General features: G+C 51.5%; 1 protein-coding gene across 1 annotated transcript; it reads left to right on the top strand.

The window, feature by feature from the left end:
* Positions 1 to 911: 911 nt before the first annotated feature.
* On the top strand, positions 912 to 13,798 carry LOC135875193 (uncharacterized). The gene is made up of 9 exons (XM_065400187.1): positions 912 to 996; positions 1,414 to 1,714; positions 6,767 to 6,927; positions 7,579 to 7,879; positions 8,541 to 8,701; positions 9,156 to 9,456; positions 12,539 to 12,699; positions 13,081 to 13,381; positions 13,639 to 13,798. Exons 1-9 carry the CDS (start codon positions 912 to 914, stop codon positions 13,796 to 13,798), a joined length of 1,932 nt encoding a protein of 643 aa, XP_065256259.1.
* Positions 13,799 to 14,271: the final 473 nt, after the last annotated feature.

Genomic DNA, 14,271 nt, shown 5'->3' with positions numbered 1-14,271 from the left:
AGTGGATGAGAACCAAGATAACATTAAACTGATTGCATCTGAAGAAGTGAGGTTCTTACCCACGAAAGCTTATGCTCCCAATACTTCTGTTAGTCTTAAAGGTGCCAGAGGACCCTCTGTTGCTTTTTACAGATTCAGACTAACACAGCTACCCCTCTGATATTAAACTGATTGTTAAAGACTCATTCGGTTTTTTTTCTTATTTTTTTTTCCTCACGGGACAACTGCAGGCTACAGTTAAGGTTGTTTGGGTGCCTTAACTGCATTTTCATACTTTAACGTGTTTGGATCTTTTTTATATTTAACCCTAGCTGTGAATTTCCTGGGTTTTAAGGTTTGTTTTTTGGATCATTACAACAGCTCTGTAATGTACTTTACCTAAATGACCGATATGTGCTCTCAACCTTAACTTGGGTACCCGTGATTCTACTAACAGGTGAATTTCCAGAGAAACTAGAAATAGTTTGATAAAGTTTCTCAACTCTAACTTTCGAATGATCTTTGGCTGAGCTGTCACTGACGATCCCATAATTAGATTGGCATACAAAGCCTGATTGGCAGATGGGTAAGTACCTCTATTATAGAATCTACCCACCCCAAGACAGGTTCTCTGGATAAGCCACGTTTTGTCCCCAAAAGGCCAGTGGAAGCTAATCAGAAGACATTGTCATAAATACAGTAGAATGGTCTAGTGGGCAGAGGAGGGAATAGACTTTAAGGGACCCTGATTCTATTGACAGGTCTGCCCCTTACCTGCTTCAGGATCTTAAGTTGCTGGCTCTCTGTGCCTCAGTTTCCCCCTCTGTAAAATGAGGACCATCCGGCATATGTGAGCTGCTCATCTGAAACTTGCTATGGCTGTAGCTTATTCTGAATAAAATATTCATGTGATCTATGTTGACAGTGCAAGGATGGAGTTTCTCTGGCATCTACTAATGGCGATTGGGATCCTTGCAGGGACTGGGGTGTCTCAGGGCTGCACCCCACCACCAGGGGGTAAGGAGCTGGCACAACTTGAATGGAAACTTGTTATTTTTTATGTAATACCCCATTCCCTTCGGCCCCAACCTCTGTCTAGTGAGACAGCAGAAACCCTGGGAGACTCTTCCTTTTGCACCAGTAATTGGGCAGGGGCTCCAGCTGGTAGAGGCAGACAGGAGAGGTGCCATCTGAACATCATGCCACATCCCTGCTTTGGGGAGCAGCTCCAGCTGGGTATGGGACGTGGGGTGGCGTGAGAGAGTATCCGTCTGGGCTGACACCCCAGCACCGACTATGAACCTGGCTCTCATGCAGTGGCTGGTTTGTGTCACTGCCGGGAAGTGGCTCTGGGTACGTGTGGGACAAAGGGCGTCTGGAGCCCCCCAGTGATGGGCACGTCCCACCTCCCCTCTTCTCGCCCTCTGATTCCAGCTCGGAACTTGGCGCTGGGGCGCCCGGCCACTCAGTCCTCCATGTTCGAGAATAAAGAGACAGGAAAAGCCGTGGCTGGAAAGGCCGTGGATGGAAAACGCGATGGGAAGTGGGCACAAGGCTCCTGCAGCCACACGCAGCTCGACACAGAGCCGTGGTGGAACGTGGACTTGGGCAGTCGTCAGTCTGTCTCCGCGGTGATCGTGAAGAACAGGGAAGACGAATGCTGTGGGGAGAGAATCAGGGGAGCCCAGATCCGCGTGGGAGACTCCTTGGCCGACCATGGCAAGCAGAACCCCATGTGAGTTGCTTTCCCAGGGCATGGTCTCTTCCCCTCGGAGCTACCTGGGGCTGGGAGCGCTGTGCTGATGGTGCTCTCAGCTCCTGGATGGAAGGGAACCGCATGTCACTGAGCACAGCGACCCCTGCAGGGCAATCCAGGGTAGAGCCGATCTCTCTCCAGGCCCCTGTGTGTTCTCTCTCTACCCTCACAGCTCCTGCCCAAGTAGGATCATCACATCAAACGGAACAGGAACTGATTTTTCTGGGATCCACAGATTTCTGAGGCCAGACGTGACCTTTCTGATCATCTAGTCTGACCTCCTGTATCTCACGGGCCAGAAAATCTCTTGCAGTGATTCTGCACTGAGCCCACAATTTCTCTGTGAGGTGCAGTGTATCTTTTAGACTGATGTCCGGTTTTGATTTAAAGACTCTAAGGGACGGAGAATCCACCGTGTCCCGCAGTAATCTGCTCCAGTGGTAAACAGCCCTGCTGATAAAAATGAATACCTTCTTTCTAATCTGAATTGGGTTGTGATGGGGACTGGGGTAGGCAGCATCTCTTACAGTGTTCCCTTCACTCCATATAGATACACAGAGATGTAGGGCAGGAAGGGATATCAAGGGGACATCTAGTGAATCCCCCAATGCTGAGGCAGGGCCAAATATACCTAGACCAGGGGGAGTCAATTATTTTTTTTCAAGCTCCAAAGTTCCTGGTCAAAGTACAAACTCCAAAGAAAATAATAAACAAATAATGATAATAAGGTAATAAAAAGATTTCTGGGGTGTGTTCAAAAGTGTCTGGTGGTCCAGATTTGCCCTGCGGTCGGCCTATTGACTCCCCCAACCTACAACATCCCTGGCAGGGGTTAGTCTAACCTCTTCTTAATCCCCTCCAGTGACAGGGATCCCACACCCACCCTCAGTGACCTATCCCAATACTGAACTATCCTTAGAGCCAGAAAGGTTTTCCTAATATTTAATCTAAGTCTTCCTTGCTCCAAATTGAGGAGATGACTTCTTGTCCTACTGTTGGTAGGGCATGGAGAGCAATTGATCACCGATCTCTTTGTAACAACCTGGTCTGCTGGTTATGTGCCCCTGGAGCGCCACTTCCCGTCCGAGTGCAGAACTGTGGTTGTGTCCTTGCCTCTGTTTCCCCTCGTGGGTTTTCAGGGAATTCAATGAGGGTTGGATGTAGTGAACGTTAGTTCCCCATCAGGGGTCTAATTTATGTAACCAAAGGCCAAAACGTGGTACACAAGCCAACGTTCATCCCCACGAATCCTAGACGAGGGAGGAGGGGAGTTAACCTTCGTCTGTCTGTCCCGCTTGGCTCCTTCCGTCTCCTTCATCCAGGCTCCTTACCTGTAAGCAGGGCAAGATGTACACCTTACGCGCCCCTAGCACAGCATCTTCAGCGCCCCTCCTCCCTGCCCATGTGGCCCTGGGACACTCCAGCAGCCCTGTGTGGCCCCTCTGCCTCCTCGCCTGGCTCCAAGAAGGCTGCTGTGACTTGTCACCTGCGGACAAAATGGCCCCGTCACCCGCCTGCCAGCTGTTTGCTGCCACCCGCCAGACCAGTCAGCCTCCGCCACCTCAGGCTGCTCTGGAGCCCCAGCGACCTCTGGAGGGTGAATGGTGGAACTGCAGCACATTTTCTGCAGAAAAAATCAATTCGACTTCTCTCGGGCAAGAATTCTGCGCATGCTGCAAATGTCACCTAAGGGGAGAGGGCACGACATGAGACAAGCAGTGTGTGGGGCATCTCGGTAGGGGATGGGGCAGCTCCAGAGGCTCCCTCCCTCCCGAGAACTCCTGAGCAGTGCGGCCAGTGTCAGCATGGCAGCAAAATAGTCCAAAATACCACAACTCGCAACTGCTAAAAAAACCCGGAAACTGAGAGCTAAAAATAGCCCAATTGGGTAGAAAATTGCAAACTTGGCAACCTTGGGCACCCCTAGAATGCCGGCGCCCCTAGGCACGTGTCTACTGTGCATAATTGGAAATCTGGCCCTGTCTGTAAGGTCCACTCAACCTGGTGCCCCGCTCCGGAGTCTGCCCTCCTGCCATTACCTTGGAAGGGTTCCCTCTCTGGATTCAGCGCCTCCCCCCCCCCCCCCGGGGTCAAACCACTGCAGCTCTTCTCCGCAGGACGTGTAGTTCCGCTGCAGTCTGGAGCCCCTGCCATTGTCTGGAAAGATCCTTTCTCTATGCCCAGCTCTCCCTCTGGACTTGGCATCTCCCCACTTTTAGCAGCTCTTCCATCCAGGACACCTTTCCTAGGTTCCCTTTCCTGGGGAGCTCCCTAACCAGCTCCCCTGAGAAGCCCCTCTCCTCAGGAGCTTCCTCTGTGATCTGTGTGTCCTGACTGAGCCCTCATAACCCTTTGTTAGGCCCAGGATATCCTTAGCTAATTGGCGGACGCCCAGCCACCTAGGGAATTAACTGCTCACAGGTGGATCTGGGTTGGCTCCTTCTCCTTAGCTGAGCTTGTCACAGGGAGGCTGGGTGCCTGACCTCCTCAGGGGCCTGCTACCCTGTGGCACAACCTGTGACCTGTCTGAAGACAGTTATCACATCCCCCATCAGCCTTCTCTTCTCTAGACTAAACACATCCCATTCTTTCAGCCTTCTCTCAGAGGTCAGGTTGTCTAAATCTCTCATCATTTTTGTTACTGTCCACTGGACTTTCTCCAATTTCTTAAAGTGCTGTGCCTAGAATTTGATACAGTTAAGCCCCTTTGTTTTTAGTTTAAACTGATTTTTACTGAAAAAATCTCAGGTTTTATAAAAAGCATTATCCATTTGTATCCGATTTTTCTCCCTACTTTTGTATCATTCAAATATATAAAAAATAACTTGTTTCATTCGGAAAATGCAATCCATTGCGTGAGCTCTATGTATTACAATAACACAAAGCTGCCTGTTGAAGTAAGGTTCTGTATTAGTCTAGAAGATACACATAATAAACAAACAGGCTCGCACGCAAGCTCTGAAGTGCCTGCGCATCTGAACGTACCGATGAATCTCACACCCGCCACATACACATTTCCAGCTATTAGCAGATAACGGCTTAAAGATTTGACACTAAAATGGGAAGAAAACGAAAATCTGTATCGGAACACGTTTCAGAACACAAGGAAATATTCAAAAGTTAAAAAAAAAGTAGTCGAAAAGGACGAAGTTGAGTGTATGTACTGCAAATGGTGTGGCCCAATTATTAAATGTCAATATTTCTAGGGTAAGAGTTCTAAGTCTACAGCAGTAAACTGTGTTTTCAAATGCAAAGTTTTATGTGGGGATTAGAGAGGTATTGTTTTCTTAAACTCAGAGGTGGCATTGTATTCTGAGTTCTCGTTTAGTTCTGCAGCAAACCACATTGAATTCTGTTCATCAAAGCATTAATCTACTGAATCCTTTTCCCCCAGTCCTTCCATCCACCAAAATAAACCTCCATATTTATCCAGAGAAATTACATTTTTTCCATCGATTTTTCACCTGTTTTTGTTGTTGTAATAAACATAAATTCCTGGGGAAAATTAAAGAAAATAAAAACCAAAAACAAAGGGCCCCAGATACAGTATTCCAGCTGAGGCCTCACCAGTCCTGAATAGAGCAGGACAGTTACCTCCCAAGTCTTGCATACAACACTTTTGGTGATACAGCCTAGAATGACATTTGCTTTTTTTTTGCAATAAAATCACACTCTTAAGTCATATTCAGTTTGAGATCCATGATAACCCAGATCCTATTCAGCAGTACTACAGCTAAGCCCCGTTTTGTGGTGGTGCATTTGATTTTTCCTTCTTACGTGCAGTACTTTGCACTTGTCTTTATTGAATTTAGTCTTGTTGATTTCAGACCAGTTCTCAAATTTGTCAAGGTCATTTTGAATTCGAATCCTTTCCCCCAAAGTGCTTGCGCTCCCTCCCAGCTTGGTGTCACCCATAAATCTTATAAGCACACTCTCCACTCCATCAGCCAAGTCATTAATGAAAATATTGAACAGCACTCAAAACAGGACAGACCCTTATTGGAAACCCCTAGAAACATCCCCTCAATTTGACAGTGAACCATTGATAACTACTCTTTGCATCTGAAGAAGTGAGGTTCTTACCCACGAAAGCTTATGCTCCCAATACTTCTGTTAGTCTTAAAGGTGCCACAGGACCCTCTGTTGCTTTTTACAGATTCAGACTAACACGGCTACCCCTCTGATACTCTTTGAGTATAGTTTTCCTATCAATTGCGCACCCACCTTCTAGTGATTTCATCTAGACCACATTTCCCTAGTTTGTGTATGAGAATGTCATGTGGGACTGTGTCAAAAGCCTCATTGAAGTCCAGATATATCACATCTGCCACTTCCCCTATCTACTAGGCCAATGTCAAAGAAGGAAATTAGATTGTTTGGCATGATTTGCTCCTGACCAGGGCCGGCTCCAGGCACCAGCCCACCAAGCTTGTGCTTGGGGCGGCACCTGGAGGGGGGCGGCGCGGCGCTCCGGCCGCCGGGGAGAGCGGGGCCACGGCCGGGCTCGCCGCCCTCCCCCCTGGCGCCCTCCCCCCCGGCCGCCGGGGGGAGAGCAGAGCCCCCACCGGGGCTCGCCGCCCTCCCCCTGGGGCTCCGGCCGCCCTTCCCCCCCCCCCCCCCCGCGGGGGGGGGGGGGGAGGGCGGCCGGAGGCTTTTTTGCCTGGGGCGGCAAAAAAGCCAGAGCCGGCCCTGCTCCTGACAAATCCATGCTGGCTACAAAATATAACTTTGTTATCCTCTAGGTTTGAACAAATTTATTGTTCAATAATTTGTTCCAGTCTCGTTCCAGGTATGGAATTTGGGCTGATTGATCTAGAATTCCTGACATTCTCCTTGTTCCCCTTTTTAGAAAGAGATTCTATGTTTTTCCTTTTTCATTCCTCTGGGACCTTACCCTTCCTCCATAAGTTCTCGAACAAATCATTAATAGTTCTGAGATTGCTTAAGTAACCGAGGGTGTATTTCATCAGCCCCTGTCGATTTGAATACATCTATCTTGTTTTGTCTTCTTGGCTTCTGCTCTGATTTTAGCTGCGGGACCATCACCGACACCAGACCGGGATCCGTCAGCACCATCTGCTGCAACGGGCTGGAGGGCCGCTACGTCACCATCGTCATCCCGGGCAGGGCGGAGTTTCTCACCCTGTGTGAGGTCGAGGTCATAGCTCAGGGCTGTGCCCTATCACCAGGAGGTAAGGAGCTGGCACAACGTTATACCCCATTCCCTTCTGCCCCAACCTCTGCCTAGTGAGACAGTAGAAACCCTGGGAGACTCTTCCCTTCCCACCACTGACCTGGGCAGGGGCTCCAGCTGGCAGGGGCAGACAGGGGGGGCTCCATCTGAACATCTTGCCCCTTCCCTGCCTTGGGGAGCAGCTCCAGCTGGATATGGGACATGGGGGGGCTGAGAGGGGCTCAGCCTGGGCTGAGAACCCATCACTGACCCGCTGTCACTCCTGTCTCTGGGGACCATGGCTCCCACTGTGAACCTGGCTCTCATGCAGTGGCTGGTTTGTGTGTCACTGTTGGGACATGGCTCTGGCTCCGCGTGGGATAAAGGGTGTCTAGAGCCCCCCAGCAGAGGCGGCGGAAGCTTCCTAACAGTGTGGGGGGGGCACCACCGCCTGAACTGAGACCCCCATCCTCATGCCATCCCTTCCCCTGAGTCTCTGTTCCTGCACCGCCTCTTTCCCACCTAGACTCCGCCCCCTCCCCTTGCTGCTTGTCCTTACGGCCAGTAAAAAATGGGAGGGCCATGCTCCCCTGCCCCCACCTTCTTCCGGCGCCCCTGTACCCTAGCGATGGGCACGTCCCACTTCCCCTCTTCCCGCCCTTTGTTCCAGCTCAGAACTTGGCGCTGGGGCGCCCGGCCACTCAGTCCTCCACGTTCGAGAATAAAGAGACCGGAAAAGCCGTGGCTGGAAAGGCCGTGGATGGAAAACGCGATGGGAAGTGGGCACAAAGTTCCTGCAGCCACACCCAGTTCGACACAGAACCGTGGTGGAACGTGGACTTGGGCAGTCGTCAGTGTGTCTCCGCGGTGATCGTGAAGAACAGGGAAGACGAATGCTGTGGGGAGAGAATCAGGGGAGCCCAGATCCGTGTGGGAGACTCCTTGGCCGACAATGGCAAGCACAACCCCATGTGAGTTGCTTTCCCATCCCCTGGAGTGAGACGACTCCTCCCAGCTCAGAAGCGGCGGTATGGTTGCCAGCCAGGGCCAGGGTGAGGTCTCTTGCCCTCGGAGCTGCCTGAGGCTGGGGGCACGGTGCTGGGGGTGCTCTCAGCTCCTGGATGGAAGGGAACCCCATGTCACTGAGCACAGCGACCCCTGCAGGGCAATCCAGGGTAGAGCCTTACTAAAATCAAGACAGAGAACATCTACTGCCTCCCCCCATCCATTAGGCTGGTTCGTCTGTCAAAGCAGGAAATTAGATTGGCTTGGCATGATTTGTTCTTCACAAATCCATGTTAGCTCTAACGTATCCCCTTATTACCCTCCAGCTGCTTTCCAACTGATTGTTCGATCATTTGTTCCAGTATCTTCTGAGGTATGGAAGTTGGGCTGATTGGTTTAGAATTTGCCACGTCCTCTTTGTTCCCCTTTTAAAAGATAGGTACAATGTTTGGCCTTCTCCAGTTCTCTGGGACCTCACCTGTCCTCCATGAGCTCTCAATCAAATAGTTAATGGTTCTGAGATTGCTTCAGCTAGCTCCTTAAGTACCCTAGGATGAATTTAATGAGGACCTGTTGACTAGAATACATCTATCTAGTTTTGTTTTCTTGGCTTCTGCTCTTTTTTAGCTGCGGGACCATCACCGACACCAGACCGGGATCCGTCAGCACCATCTGCTGTAACGGGCTGGAGGGCCGCTACGTCACCATCGTCATCCCGGGCAGGGCGGAGTATCTCACCCTGTGTGAGGTCGAGGTCATAGCTCAGGGCTGCACCCCACCACCAGGGGGTAAGGAGCTGGCACAACATGAATCGAAACTTGTTCTTTTATGTTCTACCCCATTCCCTTCTGCCCCAACCTCTGCCTAGTGAGACAGCAGAAACCCTGGGAGACTCTTTCCTTCCCACCACCGACCTGGGCAGGGGTTCCAGCTGGAGGGAGCAGATGGGAGAGGCTCCATCTGAACATCCTGCCCCATCCCTGCCTCAGGGACCAGCTCCAGCTGGGTATGGGACATGGGGGGCTGAGAGGATTTCAGCCTGGGCTGGGAACCCAGCACTCACCCGCTGTCATTCCCGTCCCCTGGGACCATGGGTCCCGCTATGAACCTGGCTCTCATGCAGTGGCTGGTTTGTGTGTCACTGCTGGGAAGCGGCTCTGGCTCCATGTGGGACAAAGGGTGTCTAAAGCCCCCCAGTGATGGGCACGTCCCAACTCCCCTCTTCTCGCCCTCTGATTCCAGCTCGGAACTTGGCACTGGGGCGCCCGGCCACTCAGTCCTCCACGTTCGAGAATAAAGAGACAGGAAAAGCCGTGGCTGAAAAGGCCGTGGATGGAAAACGCGATGGGAAGTGGGCACAAGGCTCCTGCAGCCACACCCAGTTCGACACAGAGCCGTGGTGGAACGTGGACTTGGGCAGTCGTCAGTCTGTCTCCGCGGTGATCGTGAAGAACAGGGAAGACGAATGCTGTGGGGAGAGAATCAGGGGAGCCCAGATCCATGTGGGAGACTCCCTGGCCGACCATGGCAAGCAGAACCCCATGTGAGTTACTTTCCTGTCCTCTGGTGTGAGACTCCTCCCAGCTCAGACACAGGGGTCTCATTGCCACCTAGGGCTAGGGCTTGGTCTCTTCCCTTCAGAGCTCCTGACGACTGGGGATGCGGTGCTGGCGCTGCTCTCAGCTCCTGGTTGGAAGAGAATCATGTCACTGAGCACAGTGACCCTGCATGACAAACTAGGGTAGAGATGATCCCTCCAGGCCCCTGCGTGTTCTCTCTCTGCACTCACAGCTGCTCCTCGTGTAGAATCATCTTATCCAAGGCAACAGGAACTGATTTTCTTGGGATCCATCGATTTCTAAGGCTTGAAGGGGCTTTTCCGATCATCTAGTCTGACCTCCTGTATCACACAGGCCAGAAAACCTCATGCAGTGATTCTGCACAGAGCCCACAATTTCTCTGTGAGCTGCCTTGTATCTTTTAGAAAGACATTCAGTCTTGATTTAAAGACTCCAAGGAAAGGAGAATCCACCGTGTCCCTTGGTAATTTGATTCCTTGGTTAATGACCCTGCTTGATAAAAATATGAACCTTATTTCTAGTCTGAATTGGGTTGTGACGGGGATTAGGGCTGGCACCATCTCTTCCATATAGATATACAGAGATGTAGCGCAGGGAGGGATCTCAAGGTGACATCTATTCTATCCCCCCATACTAAGGCAGGATCAAGCATATCTAGGGTGACCAGACAGCAAATGTGAAAAATCGGGACGGGGATGGAGGGTAATAGGAGCCTATATAAGAAAAAGACCTCAAAATCGGACTTTCCCTATAAAATCGGGACATCTGGTCACCCTAAGCATATCTAGACTATCCCTGGCATGTGTTAGCCTAACCTCTTCCTACAACCCTCCAGTGATGGGGATCCCACAACCTCCCTTGGTACCTACTCCAACTCTGAACTATCCTCATAAGCAGAAAGTTTTTCCTAATATCTAACCTAATCTTCCTTGCTCCAAACTAAGGAGATTACTTCTTGTACTACACCGGGTGGACATGGAGAGCAATTGATCACCGTTCTCTTTGTAACAACTTGTTCTGGTGGGTACACACCTGTGGAGCACCACTTGCTGGCCCAGTGCAGAACTGTGGTTGTGTCCCTGCCTCAGTTTCCCACTGTGGGCTTTCCATGAGTTCAATGAGGCTGTTATATGGTGTACAGTGTCCCTTCAGGGGCTGATTTATTTAACCAAAGGCCAAATCGTGGTACACAAGCCAGCCTTCACCTCAGCATCCTAGCTTGGGGTGGAGGAAAGCGAGTTAATCTTAGTGTGTCTGCCCCACCAGAGTCCATCCACCTTCTCCATCAGGCTCCTTACCAGTAAGGCCCACTCGACTCACGATCCCCCTTTGGAGTCAGGCCTCCTGCCCAGAGCTGGGAACGGTTCCCACTCTGGGCTCAGGGCCCCCGCAGAGGTCAAAGCACTGCAGCTTGTCTCCAGAGCACCATGTGGTTACTCTGTGATCTGGAGCACCTGCCATTGCCTGGGAACGGGGTTTTCACTGGGACCAGCTCCCTGCTAGGTGCTTGCCACTTGTAGCTCTCCCTTTTTGGAACCTCTTCCCTCCAGGCCACTTTTCCTAGGTCCCCTTTCCTGGGGAGCTCCGTAACCAGCCCCCCTGAGAGAGAATTGCAATTCTCAGCAGCTTCCTCTGTGATCTGTGCGTCCTGACTGAGCCCTCGCAGACCTTTATTAGTGCCAGATGTTCTTTAGTTAATTGCCTGCTCACAGCTGGATCTGGTTTTGCTCCTTTTCCATAGCAGAGCCTGTCACGGGGAGGCTGGGTGCCTGACCTCCTTGGGGGCCTGCTACCCTATGGCACAACCTGTGACCTGTCTGAAGACTGTTATCACGTCCCCCATCGGCCTTCTCTTCTCTAGACTAACACACCCAGTTCTTTCAGCCTTTCCTCAGAGGTCAGGTTGCCATTTTTGTTGCTGCCCATTAGACTCTCTGCAATTTTTCCACCACATCTTTCTTAAAGTGCGGGGTCGAAAGCTGGACACAGTTCTCCATCGAAGGCCCCCAGTGCCAAGTAATTACCTCCCATGTCTGACATACGATAAATCTGATAATACAGCCCAGAGTGACAGTTGCCTTTTTTCACAACAGCTCACACTATGGACTCAGACTCAATTTGTGATCCACTATAACCCAAGATCCTTTTCCGCGGTGCTGCTGCCTCACCAGTCACTCCCCATTTTGTAGTTGGGCCTTTTCTTTCCTAGGTGCAGTACCTGCACTTGTGTTTATTGAATTTCATCTTCTAGATTTCAGGCCAATTCTCCATGTTATCAAGATCATTTTGAATTCTAATCCTTTCCCCCAATGTTCTTGCAACCCCTCCCAGCTTGTTATCACCTGTAAATTTTATAAGTGTACTCAATGCTTCATCGACAAATTCATTAATGAAAATATAGAACAGAACCCAACGCAGCACAGACCCCTACAGGACCCCCTGAGATATGTCCCCTCAATTTGACCATAAAACTATTGATAACTACTCTCTGTGTATGTTTTTTTTCAAAGTTGTGCAACCACCTGATAGTAATTTCATCTAGACAATATTGCCCTGGTTTGCTCATGCAAGTGTCCTGTGGGACTGCATCAAAAGCCTGACGAAAATCAAGACATAGCCCATTTACTATTTCTCCCCATCCATTAGGCTGGTTCGTCTGTCAAAGCAGGAAATTAGATTGGCTTGGCATGATTTGTTCTTCACAAATCCATGTTAGCTCTAACGTATCCCCTTATTATCCTCCAGCTGCTTACAGAGCGATTGTTTGATCATTTGTTCCAGTACCTTCTGAGGTATCAAAGTTGGACTGATTGGTCTAGAATTTGCCACCTCCTCTTTGTTCCCCTTTTTAGAGATGGGAATAATGTTTACCCTTCTCCAGTCCTCTGGGACCTCACCCATCCTCCATGAGTTCTCTAAATAATCGTTAATGGTTCTGAGATTGCTTCAGCTACTCCTTAAGTGCCCTAGGGTGTATTTCATCAGATCCTGTCGATTTGAATACATCTATCTAGTTTTGTCCTCTTGGCTTCTGCTCTTTTTTAGCTGCGGGACCATCACCGACACCAGACCAGGATCCGTCAGCACCATCTGCTGTAACGGGCTGGAGGGCCGCTACGTCACCATCATCATCCCGGGCAGGGCGGAGTATCTCACCCTGTGTGAGGTCGAGGTCATAGCTCAGGGCTGCACCCCACCACCAGGGGGTAAGGAGCTGGCACAACATGAATCGAAACTTGTTCTTTTATGTTCTACCCCATTCCCTTCTGCTCCAACCTCTGCCTAGTGAGACAGCAGAAACCCTGGGAGACTCTTCCCTTCCCACCACTGACCTGGGCAGAGGCTCCAGCTGGGTATGGGATGTGGGGGGACTGAGAGGGGCTCTGCCTGGGTGAGACCCCAGCACAGACCTGCTGTCACTCCTGTCCCTGGGGGCCATGGCTCCCACTATGAACCTGGCTCTCATGCAGTGGCTGGTTTGTGTCACTGCTGGGAAGCGGCTCTGGCTCCATGTGGGACAAAATGTGTCTAGAGCCCCCCAGCGATGGGCACGTCCCACCTCCCCTCTTCTCGCCCTCTGATTCCAGCTCGGAACTTGGCGCTGGGGCGCCCGGCCACTCAGTCCTCCACGTTCGAGAATAAAGAGACAGGAAAAGCCGTGGCTGGAAAGGCCGTGGATGGAAAACGTGATGGGAAGTGGGTACAAGGCTCCTGCAGCCACACCCAGTTTGACACAGAGTCGTGGTGGAACGTGGACTTGGGCAGTCGTCAGTCTGTCTCCGTGGTGATCGTGAAGAACAGGGAAGATGAATGCTGTGGGGAGAGAATCAGGGGAGCCCAGATCCGCGTGGGAGACTCCTTGGCTGACCATGGCAAGCAGAACCCCATGTGAGTTGCTTTCTCAGGGCATGTCCTCGGTTATGTGCTCCCTCGGTTAATGACCCTGACTGATGAAATGTGAACCTTATTTCTAGTCGGAGTTGGGTTGTGACAGGAACAGGGACACCCCCCCGTCTCCTACAGTCTGTCATTCACTCCATGCTTTGGCCTCCGCAGGCTCAGAGTTAAAGGGTCGTTAGTCCTGCTGCCAACTCGCCTGTGCTCCCTAATCATAGCCTCTCACTCTTGTCTTCTGCTCTTTGCAGCTGCGGGACCATCACCGACAGCACACAAGGATCCGTCAGCACCATCTGCTGTGATGGGATGAAGGGCCGTTACGTCACCATCACCATCCCGGGCAGGGCGGAGTATCTCACCCTGTGTGAGGTCGAGGTCTACGGCACCCAGCTGGGGGATACGTGCTAGGAAGCGGGAGTGACACAGTCCATGGTGCAGGGAAGCACCTCGCCCTGCACTGGGGGCGGGAGCGGGGAGGTTGCAGGAATGAGCCGCTGTCCCCTAATAAACTCCACTGGTCCCTTCCTGCGTCTCTCCTGTCGTTTGTCTCCATCCTGCGCCGTTCTGGCCATGTCTCCCCTCCCCTTCCCTGCCCCTACAGGCAATGTGGTTCTGATCCCACATGAGCCAGAGGGGTCTCGGTTCCAAACCCCAGAAGGGCTTTGGGTTAATCCAGTTCTTCTGCTGCTGCTTCCAGCCCTTCCCTCGTCCCAACGCCCGCTGCCCATTCCCCAGCCTGCTCCCCCCTCTGAGTACAACCCGCTCTCTGGATCCCCTGCCCCTTCTCCCAACCTGGGGCTGAGGCGCCTGTTCTCCATTCCCCCATCAACCCAATGCTCCTTCACAGCCCTCCCCCGAACTCCAGCTGCCCTGCTGTCACT

The sequence above is a fragment of the Emys orbicularis genome, chromosome 2 (assembly GCF_028017835.1).
Source record: "Emys orbicularis isolate rEmyOrb1 chromosome 2, rEmyOrb1.hap1, whole genome shotgun sequence".
Taxonomy (NCBI): Eukaryota; Metazoa; Chordata; order Testudines; family Emydidae; genus Emys; species Emys orbicularis.
This window is presented reverse-complemented; position numbering and strand designations above follow the sequence as displayed.